At 42.7% G+C, this 17,205-nt stretch overlaps 1 protein-coding gene across 1 annotated transcript in view; it reads left to right on the forward strand.

Moving 5' to 3' along the window:
* LOC126101531 (poly [ADP-ribose] polymerase tankyrase-1-like) overlaps positions 1-13,633 on the forward strand; it is a 29,132-nt gene extending 15,499 nt beyond the window's left edge. Inside the window, exon 3 of the mRNA XM_049912172.1 lies at positions 13,045-13,633. Within this exon, the coding sequence (XP_049768129.1) occupies positions 13,045-13,633 (589 nt within the window). The remainder of the gene's footprint in view (positions 1-13,044) is intronic.
* The last annotated feature ends 3,572 nt before the right edge of the window (positions 13,634-17,205 follow it).

Below are 17,205 nucleotides of genomic sequence, written 5' to 3' on the forward strand. Positions count from 1 at the left end.
CTAATATCATTATCTACAGCGCATATAATTTTCCACTTAAAAATATCTCTCTCATACCCTCACAGTTATCGGTGTGCTGAATCTATACGTCCCTCATGGTAGGACACACAGTCATCCACTCTAGTCATGCCATAACATAAACCAGACTATCTTTAAAATGCCATATATACACATTTTACACAAGGTAAGCCACAGTAACTTTAAAATATGTACACATTTTACACAAACAGTGCAGTTATTTTTTATATCTGTACAGCACCCGAAAATATTATGGTATGCCTACACTCACACTGGCTGTATATCACGACGCTCCCCCAGTCCTAGGGAAACACCGTCAACCTGTCGCGACATTCAGCGGTAATAAACTATTTCACACTGACCAGCATTATGCACCATCAACTAAACCTCGCGAAGTTGTCTTCAGATCATCAAATACATACGAGACTCGTAAGAATATTGGAGTGTGAAACCAATCACCACCCCAGCAATATATCACCGAGTACCGTGTCGATCTAGTAAACAAACAGTTCATATTCTCCACCATACAAAATGATCCCTTTTTCATCAGTGGGACGAAGTCACTCTCAGAACTGTTCTACAAATTCGGGACCGCTTCCCCTTGGCACAAACGCATTACTGTCTCGGCATCCTTGCCTGCTCACTTTTCTACGCACATCTCTAGACTCGTGGATTACAAGAGCACAGGTATTTTCGGAATACTTCTCGATATCAAGTACTAGGCAGCAACCTACTGATCGCTAACGCAATTCCCGACATATATCCTGGAAATTATTTCTCTACAAACCCCAAACTTTAGCGACGTGCAGCATGCTGTAAACCACTAAATCACGCAGCTAATTTACAAGCCAACTAAGATCTTTCTCATGCCTAGAGAACGGGGATACTTGTCTTCCACACGCTAGATGCACCCACGAATAAGAGTCCAGTGCAAACGCACCTCCATACACAGCCTTCTCAAATTTCCACTTGATCACGAAAGCCGCCCAACACATACTAAGTATTACTTCGCTATTCGGACGTCTACACGAGGGCCAAGTTAACTTACACTCCAACAGGCCTCTGCATTCGGACGGCTGCTGCCGTTATAATGGGAAACGAGAATCATTCCCACCACAGGCAATGCATACAAGGAATCATTCCGGAAAACTGGTCACATAAATGTTCTAGCATTATACTTACAATTAAATGTTATGATCACGGTCTCAATTGAACGGATTCGACAATGAGCAAAGTATCGTAAATACACTGTGTTCACTGCTGTGGCTCTGGAAATATCTGTACCTTCCATACGACGGAACTTACTCTTTCCTTTCATATCACAGTACTCCAAGTCAAATCCGTACCTTCCATACAAGTATCCATATTAAAAGCTATATCCGCTTTACAAATCGTGGTACGGCATTATCTATGAATGAGGTGATTTTCTTTTTTTCCGGAGAAATACCGTGACGGTGATCGTAGGAATGTGTAAGCCCATGATGCAACCTCAGGATAAAGTCAATGAACTTTGAAACTGATTCGGCTAAGGAACAGGCATGTAAGCTGTATTTGCTACTCCTTTACACCGACCCCTACTAGATCATTATTTTGTGATTGCAACGCATTCTGTCTCGAGACCATATCAGACGTTCCGCAATATATGCACTGAATTATAGGCGATGACTTACTGCGAACGAATATAAACAGTAATAGTAGATCATGTGCTGATTGAGGTCGTAAGAAGAAAAATGTACACTAGCTTCTCAGATCTCTAGTATTACGCTATATGTTAGAAATTATGTCCATCATTTGGAATCGGGTCTTTCCATTCAAGCACATACATGCTTAGGCTCATACTCACAATTGAATCATATTTCAGGCACTGTCATATCTCTAAAGGAGCCATCTTCGTCGACCCTATCTGCTACTTGTTGTTGCGTATCTTCTGGTTTGCGTCAGACATTTGTACATGGGAACATGTATGTGGAGACAAGAGAAATCTAGGAAAACGTCGACATCGAAAAGAAGGGAAACACAGAAGCAGTCAATTTTTGTTCCACTGAGGCTCTATTATACTGTATGTCTATTGAGGTATCAGTGATAAACACGAGTTGGCTTCTGAATTTGGTGCTTTCCAGGATGACAGAAGTCTTCAGCTCTACTCTTACTTGCATCTGCGCTAAAGGATAACAGAGAGTGGATGGGTTGATCGATTGAGATAGAGTTGTAACGAGGTACGGTTTAATGGTTGACTGATTCATTCTTGAGTAGGAGAATTTGCTGCTGATCAATTTTTTTTCAGTGTTCTGTCCGGATGTATCAGTTCCGTGACATAGTCTATGTTCTACTCATATACAGCCACGTGTTCCATTTGTGGATTAAAGCTTTAAAGCACTGTCTACTTGCGATCGCTAACAGTAAAGCTGTCAGTCATCAGAGGACCTCCACCTCATCAGTGATGAAACTTGACACAATCCTCTAAACGAAGTTTCATTTATTCGACTCCCCCCCCCCCTCCCCCTCGTCGCATACGTCGTCATACGTCATAAATAAGTTAGCGGTAGGAGCTTGTGAGGCTCTGCAATGCACTTTTACACAATTGCCCGACAGATGTGGTGTTTACAGAGTTAGTGACGGAATTACTTGTAATTTTCACATATAGGACGCTGCTGGTATGCGTTTATCTGTTTCCATGTTGGAGTTATCCCCCACTGCTAATGATCACTTTACATAGGCCTGATGCAGGCACTGTATAATTTATGAACCGTGATCCGATGTGAGCAGTGGACAGTATGCGTCTCACCAAAGCTATATTGTGCTCCCATGACGCAGAGCGAGTGTTTTACGGAAGTAGTTTGTTTTTCGTTTTCCGGTTCGATAAGATAGGTCATCGTAGAGAAATCGGGAAGAAGGGTGTATGTCATGCGCTTGAAATATATTTCTCACAATCGAATATCAACGATACATACCATACGACTGATAGGTCGATCTAACATCCTAGGCCCGTTTTAAGTGCAAAACGTTATAGCCTTATGAGTGCGTGTGTTTGTGATCTGTCTCTTACCAATACCTTGCAGGTACCGATTCTAGACTCTAGAACAATACTTTAGAGTTGAGAGCTTGGATGATTTACGTAAAAATGTCTCGAAATCCATCTGTCTGGAACCCCATAGGGTATAAAAATGAATCGTTTCTTGTTCTTAACTGTCTAATACTACATCACGGCACTTTGAAATCTGTTACTACAAATCGATAAGGAGTGCTAAGCTCCTCGACGTGGTCGCATCTCGAGAAATCTCGTGCACTTGGAGGGGTTAGGACCCGGAAAGCTCAATTCATTCATGAGACGTGGAGTGTAGAGGTCTTCTTCCTCTGATCGGTTGCAGATTAATTGGGTAACGGTGCTGCATGGTGGGCTGGTGAATGACATTGTGAGGATGGTCTTTCAGTCTCTAATTTTACCCTAAGACAGCGAGAATGCTCTGTGACTCCCATATCCAAAGAGATGGATCGTAAATTAAGTACTATGCTCGAGGTCTTAGAAATATGTAGAGCGCAGTCTGGTATATTTTGATGATTCGTGTGTTCGAGAATTAACAGTGAATGGGCGTACTGAGCAGTCATCTATCCATGTTCGCAATCATACTCGGGAAGTAGAGAAGGGATGGTTTAGCTATGATACTGAAATTGGGGAAACATGCTGTCACATGATAGGCGGGCGTTGAAGTTAGAGTAAAATTGCTAAAATTGTTCGTGCTGTCAAGTGTGTTGCTTAATATTACAGTACATTGGCGGTATCTTTTCCATCCCATCTGTGCATTGGTGCGCTGTTGGTTATCACTTAATGATTGATTGACAAAGCTTGTTTGAGCTGGGGAATGGGTTTTGTGGATGGGTGAGAGCTTCTGGGGGTTGGTAGCAGCGAAACAGTAATCGGGTACACGAGTGCAGAATGAGGAATCACTCGAAATGGAACGTAAAGCTATCATCTATTCCGTTTCTGTGACACGTGAGTTTAAATGTAGAGGTTGTCAATAGCTTTCGGACGTAAGTTTGGAAACTCTCCACAACGCAGCCAAACTATTCTGGTTTCCTTATCTTGTAGATGTCTTTTGTTTAAAATCATCCACTGTGTGTCGCGTGTTATGGTAGTTGCACTAGCAAAATGAATTACACAGTGCGATGTCTAGTTTCCTGTGAGAGGCTGTGGATCAGAAAGTCTTAATGTCAGTTTAGAACCTTACACAGGTATCGAAGTCGTGTCAGAAAAAATGAAATGTTTGTTGTTGTACAAAATCGTGTTAGAAAACAGTGTTTAAAACAACTAAACAGGACCAGAGGGAGCGTCTCATACGATAATTCATTTGTCCATTTGTGATCAAACTTTAAAGTGGTCTCCGCGGTGCCTGTATATTTATTAGGATCATGTAATACAGACAGTAGCAGTAGCAGTTTGATGTGACGGACTGCCTATGATCCTTAGGAATGCTTGAAAGGCTGCACGCTACGCTATTGTGGGGAAGTATTGTGAAATCTATTTCTCCACACTGGACGCATACCGCAGCTCTGCGTCATTCCACCCGCACCAGCACCTTGGTGATTTCTAAATCGTCTAAGCTTTTATAAATCGTAATTTTTTTTGTTGAGGGATAGAGAATAATGATATCATGTTTGCTGATTGATTTGAATGGACGTGGATCTGCAGTACTTGTATCTAGTTTGGGGACGTAGCAGATTGCTCGCATTTCCACCGAATGCTCAAAACATGGTCCTGTTGCAGTAACTCACGTCGTTTTTTTTCTACTTCGTGTGCAGAACGTATTGGATATGTCTTTCTCCAGCTTCTGCTCAGTTCAGACTTAAATTGGAGCAATCATGTGCAAGAAGCTGTAGAAATGAGTGCGGCTGTAAGATGTTTGTGGTGTAACTAAAACTGGATTGTAATTTTATTGTAGGAGATAGGTTCGACGAAGGTGGCTTCTTTAGAGGTATGAGAGTGCCTGATATATGATTCACCTGCGAGTGTGAGCCTATGCATGTATGTGCTTGAATGGAAAGACCTGATAACAAATGATGGACATAATTTCTAACATATAGCGTAACACTAGAGATCTGAGAAGCTAGTGTACATTTTTCTTCTTACGACCTCAATCAGCACATGATCTACTACTACTACTGTTTATGTTCGTTCTCAGTAAGTCATCGCCTATAATTCAGTGCATATATTGCGGAACGTCTGATATGGTCTCGAGACAGAATGCGTCTAGTAGGGGTCGGTGTAAACGAGTAGCAAATACAGCTTACATGCCATGTTCCTTAGCCGAATGACTTTCAAAGTTCATTGATTTTATTCTGAGGTTGCATTGTGGGCTTACACATTCCTACAATCACTGTCATGGTATTTGTCCGGGAAAAAGAGGGCCACCTCATTCAGAGGTAATGTTGTACCACGATTTGTAAAGCGCATATAGCTTTTAATATGGATACCTGCGTGCAGCTGTATAACCAAGAGCGCTTGTGAGAGTAGCATGCAGTAGTTGTCAGGATCGGGTTTCTTGTTTAACATCTGATTGGTTACGTCTCTCTTTCCATGACACAGTGGTAGGACTCGCAAGAACCACCTAAGAGACGGGCACACCCATCGTTTATTTTCGGTCGGTATTATTTCGTATTGTAGGCAATCATTTATTGATGAAATGTTACACTTAGTAGTAGTTATGGGTGCGTGATATGTAATCATTTGAGCATCAAGTTTATAAAGTATGTGTTTGTGGAAAGGATATGACAATGCCCTGTTGTAGGGAAGGTATGGATTTGACTTTGAGTACTGCGATAGTAAAGGGAAGAGTATATCCAGGCATAAGGAAGGTAAAAATATTTCCAGAGTCACAGCAGTCAACAGGATTTATTTCCAATACTTCCCTCATCGTCGAATGCCGTTCAATTGAGACTGCGATCGTAACATTTAATTGTAAGTACAATGATAGAACATATATGTGACCAGTTTTCCGGAATATTTCTGTGTAAGGATTGCCTGTGGTGGGAATGATTCTCGGTTCCAATTAACGACAGCAGCAATCCGAATGCAGAGGCCTGTTGGAGTGTAGGAATGTATCGGAGTTAAGTTTGTCCTCGTCTAGACGGCCGAATAGCGAACTAGTACTTAGTATGTCATGGGCAGCTTTAGTGATGAAGTGGACATTTGAGAAGATTCGTAAACAGGTTCTGTTAGAGTAGAAATTTTCGTGCATAAAAGCTGAGACATCCAGAAAGCGAGCGTTAAGTGGGACACTATACAATTTCTGAGACGTCGAGTTGGCTCTTATGTTTTTTAGAAAGCCATGCGACATAAGAATAACACTGGGAACATTGTTAGATGGCGAGCCGACTTGCAGACGTTTGGCCGTGAGACGTGGTGCGTAAGGGCAGCTGTGCGTGGTTTGACGGCTGACGGCCGAGTCACTTCGTTGGGGCTGTCTGTACTCTAAACTGGACAGGGGGTGCTGAGGGTGATTGAGTGTGTCGATTGCATTGTTTTGTGAGCAGGTCTGTACGCTGTACTATGCGTTATTTTGGCAGTTTACGAGTACCGAGCGTGTCTACAAGTCTGTGTAATGCATTATTTAGGAGCAGTTTGCCATTGTGTTCTAAGATTATTTCGGAAAATTAGGAGTTGTTTGGGTATTTGCATACTGTGTTTTCTGACCCAAAGCAAATCAGGGTGAGTGTTTCATGTCAGTGTGTTAAATATACTCCATCCCTAAATAAAATGTTCCAAAATAAATACACTCCTTTCTTACTCACCCCAGCAGCACAGCAGTACCAGCTTGGATTATGTCACATGAGGGATGATAGCACCCTCTGGTGGCAGTATTGTGCACTACTAGGCCAGTTGGACTATAGATCTCGTGTAAGAGAAACTGTCTGAAAAATAAAGACTTGTGTCCAGAGTCGTTTTCCCGCCATTTACCCCCACTATCTTGGCTTACGTCACGAAACGGACGACAGCGTCCTCTGCTGGTGGTACTGAGTACTAGACCTCGTGGTGAACACACTGTTTGCTGCCATCATGCATAACTGTACTTGAGTCATCACCTGACTTCACCATAGCGCCCTCTGGGGGCGACGAAATGCCCTAAGTCACTCGAGTTGTGGACCCAGTGGCGAACACACCTACATGAAATAGTTTAAATAATAAAGACCTTCTTTCCCAAGAATCCTTAGGAGGAGATGGCGACTGAGGTTAGTACAAGTGTAGTTTCTTTCGCGCCATGTTCTCAGATTAAGAGCGAAATCCCAAGTGATCTTTGTGTAGCGCCAAAATTCAAACTTGACGCCAGTTCATAGGAGGAAGTGGCGGTCTGATGACTTATATTAGTTGAGGTAGGCCAAGTTGTCTATCTTCGAGCGATTTTTTTTCCTTAGTAGAGATAATGGAGGTGCCGTGCATTATCCTGTTGGAATTTGAAATTACAGCAATTTTTTGGGGAAGGGGGGCGTGGCACTTTCCCGCCATCTAGAATGACGTTATGGCTGCCATCTTGGATACATCTGGCAACAATGCAGAGTGATGTGATGCCCCACGTGTCCTAATACTATCATGTACACAAGGTAAAAATGGGCAGTGCATTGGTGAAACTGTTATTTGCACTCAGGTGATTCATGTGGAAAAGTTTCCGACGTGATTATGGCCGCACGAGGCGAATTAACAGACTTTGAATGCGGAAGGGTCTTTGGAGCTAGACGCATGGGACATTCCTTTTCGGAAATCCAGTATTCCGAGATCCATAGTGTCAAGAGAATGTGGAGAATGCCAGATATCAGGGATTACCTCTCACCGTAGACCACACTGTGACTGATGGCCTTCCTTAAAGTTCGAGAGCAGAGCCGTTTGCGTAGAGTTGTAAATGCTAACAGACAAGAAAAGTTACCTGAAATAACTTCATAAATGTTGGACGTACAACGAACGTATCTATTAGTGCGGCCAATTTTGACGTTAACGGGCTATGACAGCAGACGACCGACGTGAGTGCCTCTGCCAACAGCACGGCATCCCCTGCAGTGCCTCAGGTGGTCTGGTCACCATATCGGTTGGACCCTAAGCGATTGAAAATGCGGGAACTTTTCAGATGAGTCCCGATTTCAGTTGGTAAGAGGTGGTGGTAGGATTCGAGTGATGCGCATGCCCAACGAAGCCATGGACCCAGCTTGTCACTAAGGCACTGTACAAGCTGGTGGTGGCTACTTAATGGTGTGAGCTGTATTTCAATGGAATGAACTAGGTTTTCTGATCCTACTAAACCGATCAATGGTTATTTCCGGCTACTGGGAGACCATCTGCAGCCATTCATGTACTTCATGTTCTCTGAAAACTATGGCATTTGTGTTTATGACATAGCGCCATGTCACTGGTCTTCTAACCTATCACGAACAGTTGTGGCCCAGTCTGGAGAATTCGAGCACCCTACATGAGTCGCACATATAATTTATGAGACATAGGTGCCAGTTCGCTCACAACATTCTACACCGGCAACACTTTTGCTGCTACAGACGGCCATGGAGATAGCATGGTTTTGTATTTGTGCAGGAACCTTCCAACGACCTGTTGAGACCTTGCCACGTGGAGCCGCTGCCCTATGCTGGGCAAAAGGACACGAAATTAGGAGGTACCCCCCGTCTTTTGACACCTCAATGCAAAGTTTCTACTGCATCTACGATTTTGGTACTTAGTATGTGATGGGAGATTAGCTACCACTTTCTTCTACTGTTGTGGATTTTCACTCCATTTGGCACTGGTTATAATTCCTATGCTGTGAAGAACATTGTCGGGTGGCACTTCATTGTATTTCGCTGCAGCGGTGTAAAGAGCTTTCCTGACCAGCTTGTCTACATTTTCATTTATCTTTATTCTATTGTGCAACTTGAACTGTAATATGAGGGTCGTCTTATTTCTTAGCCGCGCGGCGTAACTGTGCCGTTTGAGGCGCCTTGCTACGGTTCGCGCGGCTGCCCCCCCTCGGAGGTTGGAGTCCTCCCTCGGGCAGGGGTGTGAGTGTGTTGTCCTTAGAGTAAGTTAGTTTAAGTTAGTGTTGGTTACATTAAGAAGTTTGTAAGCCTAGGGACCTATAACCTCAATAGTTTGGTCCCATAGGAACTTGCGACAAGTTTTCAATTTCTTATTTATGTGGAAATCTCCTGCGTTGCTTCTATAATGCGATATACTAGATAATTTTCGGTACATCGGCATAGTAGCATTTTAACAGCACCATCACTGAATGTGAGTCTGTTAGGATTGATTTTTTTCTTCTTGTACTTCTTTTGCGTCTTTAAATTCGTCTAAAATCGCTTTGAGTTCTTCAGGGAGTGTGGACACAATTTCAGGGAGCTTGAATGTGCATCAGCGATTAGCTTTGCCATCTACAAATGCACTTCCTGCCCCTCTTTTAATATAGATCCATTGTCGTAGATCAGTCATGAGGATCGTCCAGGTGCTAGTTTGCTAGCTAAAACCTTCTCATTCAGTGTATCTTGGTTGAAACGAAATTGCGTCTTGATATTCAGCTTCAGTAAGGTGTGAGCATAGGGTGTGCTGAAGCGTCGTAAGTTTTGCGAAGTGGCGACGTATTTGCGGAAGGAGGGACCATCGAATTCTGCTAAAGATGTGAGAACGTACCAGGAGAAATCTGAAGAAGAATCTGACAGTGATGAAATGTTATTAGACCTGCGCCGGAAATACATTTACTTCCATTAGCCATGCGTTAGTTGGAGTTGATTTGGATGCTCCGGTAGCTTCACAGTAACACACAGTTTTTGTAGTCTATTATGCGTTCCGAACTGTAACAGATGCATTCATAATCCAAGTTAAGTATTATTTGCACGCTACATGTGCTAACGAATATTCTTGAGTGTGCTTCCCAACGACATCCTGTCACAGTGCAAGGGATTTCCCTGGCACCTACAGATTTGTTAATTACGTGATTCGTGTAATGTGACCATGTTAACTTATGATGGGTATAAAGCCCTAAATACTTGACGACTCTTTAGAGAGAATGTAAAGGCCTAGTCTTATAAGTCTTTCTTCGTTAAGCCTATGTCTCATATGTACGCACACAGCTGATTTCTCAGGCAACATGTCGAGGCAGTCCTCATTCAGCCATTCACTAAACATTATCACAGCATTATGCATCTTCTGCTGACACACAGGAAAACTATCGATACGAGTATAAATATATAAACCATCTGCATTCTGCATGCATCTACATTCTGCAGTTTAGTGAAACACTGCATGTTCGTCAGATGTAAAAAGATGAAACAGTAATGGTGAGCCTTTTGATATCCATTTGCTTCCTTCCTTGGTCCTTCTCTTTGATAGTGTCTTGTATAATCTGGGTTCTACCTGAAGACAATCGGTATACTGTAGCTTGTGAACGAATGACTGTGGGATGTGATGATTCTTCAACCCATTTATCAATAACGGCATAATAAAACTTTCATAATCGGTTGTCGTATCCGTGTATATTGCTAGCAAATACTGATTGTCACTGTACGCAGCTAGTATATCAGTGATAATGATACCAGTGTTTCAGCTGTCCCGTTACACTTTGTAAAACCCGTTTGTCCAAGGCGGAGTGCTTTTAGATTCTCAATCTACCTTTCTGCCCTCTCATTTTTCATTCGTGCGTTAACGAGACCTAGGAATGTATGAAGGAACTGTATGATGGAGAGCACTGAGGCATTTTATGTATTTATAACATCCGAGCAGTCTTCATTTCTAGTTTGTGGGTTTAGTTGGTCCATATTTTATTTAAAATATTCAATAAACGAATTCATCCCTTCTCCGACATGTGTTGGAGCAGTCAGTCACTCGGTCCAGGCCTCAGAGTCCTTCTGCACGCTATTGTTCGAGGGCTTTACAACAGGGAGAAATTCCCATTTAGTAGATGTGCCATCTGACGCTTTACCATCAACACGCTTTTTGCTGTTCTGATCCGCTTGGGGTCAAGTTGCGTAAAATGTTCTCAAAAAAGACTTTAGATGTTGCCTGTAATTTTCCCATTGCTGTATTAATACATCTTATTCTATAGATTTTATTCGAAACAATAGTCATGGATCATTCAGCAGATATATTACGTAAGTTTCACCAGGTTCCCTTTTTTTTGTATAGATGGTGCGCCTTTGCTTCCATATGTTTAAAGAACAGAAAATTTTCGTCCGTGGCCTGTCGCTTGTAGGTGTCTAGAGATTGTCTCCCCTTGTTGGCTCCGTCTTGTGTTCTTCATCCCACTAGACTGGAGGCGGCCTGGGAGAGGCACAGTAGGGCGTGTTTTGTAGGGTTGAGTCTTCCGCTACCCTTTCAGTATTATGTACTAGGATGGCATAATCCAAACTCAGACCCTCTCTTTAAAGTCTTTCATCTTCTCCGTCAACATTTCCCTATATTCTGTCCTCTGTGCTTAGTTTCTATTGCATTTGTAAGCTATACTATCTCACTTGCAAGAGTAATAGTACGAATTTGTTGTTCAGTTGGTTTAGACCAGGGACGGCCAAGAACGCGGCACGTGTGCATGCATGCATGCGTGCCGAGCTTTCACACGCGTGCGGATCGCTCCCTTCTGACGTCACACGTACCCCACTACCACACCAGCTGTCTGCGCGCGCATGCGCAGATCTACGAACACTCCGCATGCGAGAGTGCATTCGCGTAAGGATCACCGCCCTGCTAGCAAGTGCCTTAGTTTCATATTATGACATTTGATAAGCTCTGTACGACACATCATGTTGAGCAATGCTGAATCTCTGTTGGCTATTGGTACACCTACAGAAAAATAACAATAACGCTGGGTTTGAAACTGCATTACACCAACAACATCGTGCTTTTCACAGCGTCACTCGTAATATTCTTAAAACATTTAAGCTGAAATATAGAAACGGGTGTAAAAGTAGTCTACAGCATGCAGCATGATGTGGAATAAGTGATTCCAACTACATGTGAAACAAGCAAATTTTATTATCTGGAACTACTGTACAGAATTTGCAATAACTACAATTCTCAACAAAACATATGACAAATACAACAAAATTATCACCATTAATTTAATTGTTTTTGGTTCGCTGTAGACATAATAAAGTTCATATCCGGCACAAACCGACGGCACACGGACAAACTCATATTTTCGTCACTCAGATTGCCACGTAATCTGGTCTTATTTAGCTTCATAATCGAAAAAAACCTTTCGGACACGTATGTCGATCCAAACTACGATATAACTTTTGCTGCCTCATTGTGGAGACGGGGAAACTCTTCCCAAGGAAAACCTTCGTAAAATTCCTGGACAACTTTCACGTAAAAAAATCTGTCCTTTAAACGGGAATTACACTGCAGATCAATCAATTCCATTTGCAAATGCACTGGGTCTAGAAAATAGTTCAAAAACAGATGTCAGACTGGCTGTGTCGTGAAAACGTTTAGTGTATGTGTGCGTGTGTGTGTGTGTGTGTGTGTAAGGGAGAGGGGTGGTGGTGTGGTTCTGTGTATATGTATATGTGAATGTGTGTGCACATGAGAGCGTATGAGACTGCTTGTGGATGTGCTTGTTATCATGCTAACACTCTTCTCAGTAAGTTTGTAAAATTGTACATGCCAACAAATATGGTTGCGGGTATGGATAAAGAAGTAATCTAAAGCTGTTGCTATATCTGAAGTATTTCGATTAAATTGTTTTCCGTTAAGCACTAGCTGACTGTTGGCGAGGATGTTTAGACAAATTTGCAAATAAAAGAACTGCTAATACAGGAAAGTTTAAACACCTGAAGACATGAGTATGTTTGTGTGCCACATTTGGACGTACTAAAATGGGGTTGCAGCAAATTGGACTATTATACCTTCATAAGGCATCTGTTTCAGTTGTGAAAATTGGAGATTAGTTAGTGGTCGTTATGACAGATGCTTTTTTGGAACTGGTCTTATCTCAGGTTTTTCTGCAGTGTTCTTAATCAGAAGTGTCTACTTGGAGAAAAATGAGACAGTTTGTCCTTTTTGCACAGGAGGCTTCCTGAAAAGGAGAAGAACAGCAGGCTGATCCGGGCTGTGAAGGAGGGTTCAGTCGGCGAGCTGCAGACGCTGCTGGCAGCTGGTGCTGACGTGGGGGCGACGGATGAGGGCGAGAGCAGGTGTACGTCCCTCCACTGGGCTGCAGACAAGGGACACCTGAAGGCAGTGAGGTGCCTGGTGGAGGGTGGAGCAGACGTGGACGCCAGGACCAGCGGCTGGCAGGAGACGCCCCTGCACAGGGCTGCAGTTTATGGCCACGAGGCTGTGGCGCGGCTGCTGCTGGAGGCAGGGGCGGAGGCTGATGCCAGGAACAAAAGGCAGAGCACTCCCCTGCATGCGGCTGCATTGGGAGGCCACGTGGCTGTGGTGCGGCTGCTGCTGGCGGCCACTCCTTACCACAGCGCCAGGGATCAGTGGGGGCGAACGCCGCTGCACATTGCAGCTATGCACGGCCACGCAGACGCGGCATCTGCACTGCTAGAGGCTGGAGCCGACCGTCTGGCCAGGAATAACGACGGGGAAACCCCACTGGATCTCGCCAGGAAGAACAACCACCAGCAGCTGATAGATATGCTAAGGTGAAGGTGGCAGTCGGACAGACATTCTTGGAGTAAAACGAAAAGAACTGCATGACTTTTCTTCATTATTAAAATATAGAATGTGATAAATTTAAACCTGCAGTCATTCACTGTCTCTCTACTCCCACTTCAAGGAGAAAGGGTGCCTCTGCAGCCTTTTATGGCCACTTCTAGTGAATCCCTCAATAGATGTTTAGTACATAATATTATTCCAGTTTCAATTCATAGCACACTCCTTTGATTTTTGCAGGATTTTTCGGAAATTATAAAAAATGCTGCAAGATTAAGCTTCTCTCAAATGTGAAAACGTGTTCGAAGGTTCCCACGATCAAGAACCTAGGAACAAATATTCGACTCAAATTCATAAATACACTTCTGAAGAGATTTTCTCGATAGCAGCAATATACCTGTTACATTATTACTCAATTACACACCAATAATTATTAAATTAAATGAAATTAAGAATTCGTTTTATAATAAAACCGTTAAAAATTAAAAACATGTTGAAATACGAGCTACTGGCAACTAACATAATGTTCAGTTCTCAAGGCAGGTGGAAATGTTATGAGATTAAAGATAGTTTATTTGCAAATACCACATGTTCCATCCTACAACGCTTTCTTTACACCACTGATATGGCACAGGCTACTGCTTGCTGCGACTAAACTGTAGCATGTGACAAGGCTTGGTGTAACGTAACTGTCTCAGCATACTGTGAGACTCTCAGAAAACTGTCCACACGCGGACCATCCTCTCCTTCTGCTCGGCAATGCTGTACCACACTAGAGCGCTGCATGTCTGCAACTGTCCAATACCCAGACTTCACTGTTTGACCATCCTCCATACATTTCTGATTTGGCCCCGTCCTGCTTTCGTGTGTACCCAAAATTTAAAGAACGCCTTGGAGGGCTTCACTTTGATTTTGATACTGATGGAAAAGCACAGGTTGTGGATTCGTCAGCAAACATTCTGTAGTGACGGTATCAAAAAACTCGTCTCTCGTTGTCAGAAATCTGTTCTCCTGCAGGGTGACTATGTTTCGATATAGATTTGCATACGCGAAGAGTAAAGATATGAGTTTTCAAATATAAAAAATTTGGAGGTATCTTTTTCATCACACCCTCTTAAAAACTAATCCAATAAGACTCAAGCTTCCTTTTGTGCAAACAACAAAAATCTAAAACTCGTCTGTTACTAAGAACACGAGTTATTACAGCATCTGAACACAGAAAAGTAGTGGTTTGTGCCAAGTGAAACTACTGCAGGTTTCACCCTACCCAGGTTCAAAATGGCTCTGAGCACTATGTGACTTATCATCTGGGGTCATCAGTCCCCCAGAACTTAGGTTAGTTAGATTTAAGTGGTTCTAAGGACATCACAGACATCCATGCCCCAGGCAGGATTCCAACCCTACCAAGGTAACAGCCACGTACTGCTCTATAGCTTGAATGCATCTTCATGTCAGACCCAGCACTGAAATTACTTCTGTGTCTCCTGTGCAGTAATTTGTGTCTGTACTTACAGTGTGACACCATTAGCAATAGTCACACGGCATTAGTTATCAACCCAAACTGAATTAACTCACGTGTCTGCAGTACAGATCGTTTGACAGCTACTGTGTTTAATTACAATGTGGTGTCGGTTGCAATAGTCACACGATCTGCTTATTTGAAATCTCATCATTAGTTTATCACCATTTGGAAACGATCTTAGGACAACATCAAATAGTACAGTTCCCACACAGTCGTAGTGCTGCTGTTGTAAGATGTATCACCACGTACCAGGTGACGCGTATCTCCAATCACACTCCACAGAGTGCTGCAGCGGATTTTCTCTTCTTCCACATTTCCCTTCTGTGTATCTGCAGTGCATTTCCCTCAGGCCACTGTCATGCTGCTGGAGCTTCCGCAGTGGCCGCCATGCAACCCACTGCTTATAAACTCTGCCAAGAGCGCCCTCATTGACCGAGCTGGCAGTCTGACAAACTACGGCTCTCAAGAACAGTAAAAATGAACGACGAATTATTGTAGGTAATCCAGTCAGAATTGTAAACACTTTTCAGGAGTGCTATACGCCTTTGAAAGGGTGAAAAGTCGTATTTTCAAATATCAAGATACAAAGGGTATAATTATGTAGCTGCTGGGGAGCACTGATTAAATCAATGAGGAAAATTTGTACTAGGCTGGGATATGAACCCGAGTCTTCTGCTTACTAGGCAGATGTCCAGACAACTGCACCATACAGACACAGTGATCATAGCAACTGCACAGACTACCCTAGCACACCTCCTGACAGATTTAAGTTCTCAACATATACCACCCACTACTGTTGTACTACCACTTGATAATTATCTTCATTACTTGTGGCACTTCGCCTATTCCAATAAAAGTTCGAGCGTGGTGTGCACCTGCATTAAAGTGATCATTGGCCATCCTCAACTTAATTATATGTGAAGTTTGTTGTTTTTTATGGTACTGAGGATAACAGGCAAGGTGCACTAGATCAATAGTGTGTGGATAAGTTTAGATTTTGGTCTGACAGGGGGAGTGCTAGGGTAGTCTGCAGCTGTGAAGACCACTGTGTCCAGATGATGCAGTCTCGGAGAGACCCATCCCTGGAGACCATCTCGAACCACGCTCTCCATCGAAGGTTTAAGTGATTTTGGTGCCTTCGCTTCGTTGAACGATTTGCGCTGCAGCGAGTGTACTTGTTGCTTGGTTGCCCTAATGTACGGGTTGTTGAAGTAAGAGCAGCCGGCAGTGTGTGTGACCGCATTGAGACCACCAGTTATTTCTTTTTTAAAAATGCGCTGGTTGGATTACTATGAGGATGCTGATTAGCACAAAGTTGAGTAATATATTTATACATTTTTTTGGGACAGTAAACAGAAGTTTATGTATTGTCTGTATGATTTTTTCAGTGTATTTTTATTGCCATCAAGTAAATAAAACTACTTAAGTTATTGTTACTTTAATTAAATGAATTGTTTATATCCTCATTAATGTAAATTATATAGTTTCAGTAAAGTGCAGCAAAAGTTAGTGTAACTATTAGGAGCCTTTCGTACATCAGTACCTCAATACAGCTGTACCACTAATATGCCTCACTGAGGGAGTCATCAGCTACAGACTAAAACCACAATGACCATATTTCATACGAAAATTATTTCAAAATTCTTTTAGAGGACTAAGATTTCGTATATGCAGAGTACTGTTGATCTGTCGCTAGGACATCAGATGTAAATGAGGCGTCGATTAATATTCAGTGAATGATTATCTCCTAAAGGAAGACCTCATCCCTGCAAACCAACATGAGTTTCAAAAACATTGATCAAGCAAAATGCACGTTGCGCTCTTCTCACATATTACCCTGAAAGAAATGGCTCAACATACACAAGTGAATGCAGCATTTCTTGTTTGCAAGAAGCGTTGGGATCATTACTAGTTAAAGTAAGACCTTATGGGGCACCAAATAAATCTGAGATTGGGTTTTGGATTATTTTGTAAGGACACAGCATGTTATCTTGGACGTGGAATGATTGGAAGAAGTAGAGGTAACTGCGAGTGTGCCACAGGG

This window comes from Schistocerca cancellata, chromosome 9 (genome assembly GCF_023864275.1).
Source record: "Schistocerca cancellata isolate TAMUIC-IGC-003103 chromosome 9, iqSchCanc2.1, whole genome shotgun sequence".
NCBI lineage: Eukaryota > Metazoa > Arthropoda > Insecta > Orthoptera > Acrididae > Schistocerca > Schistocerca cancellata.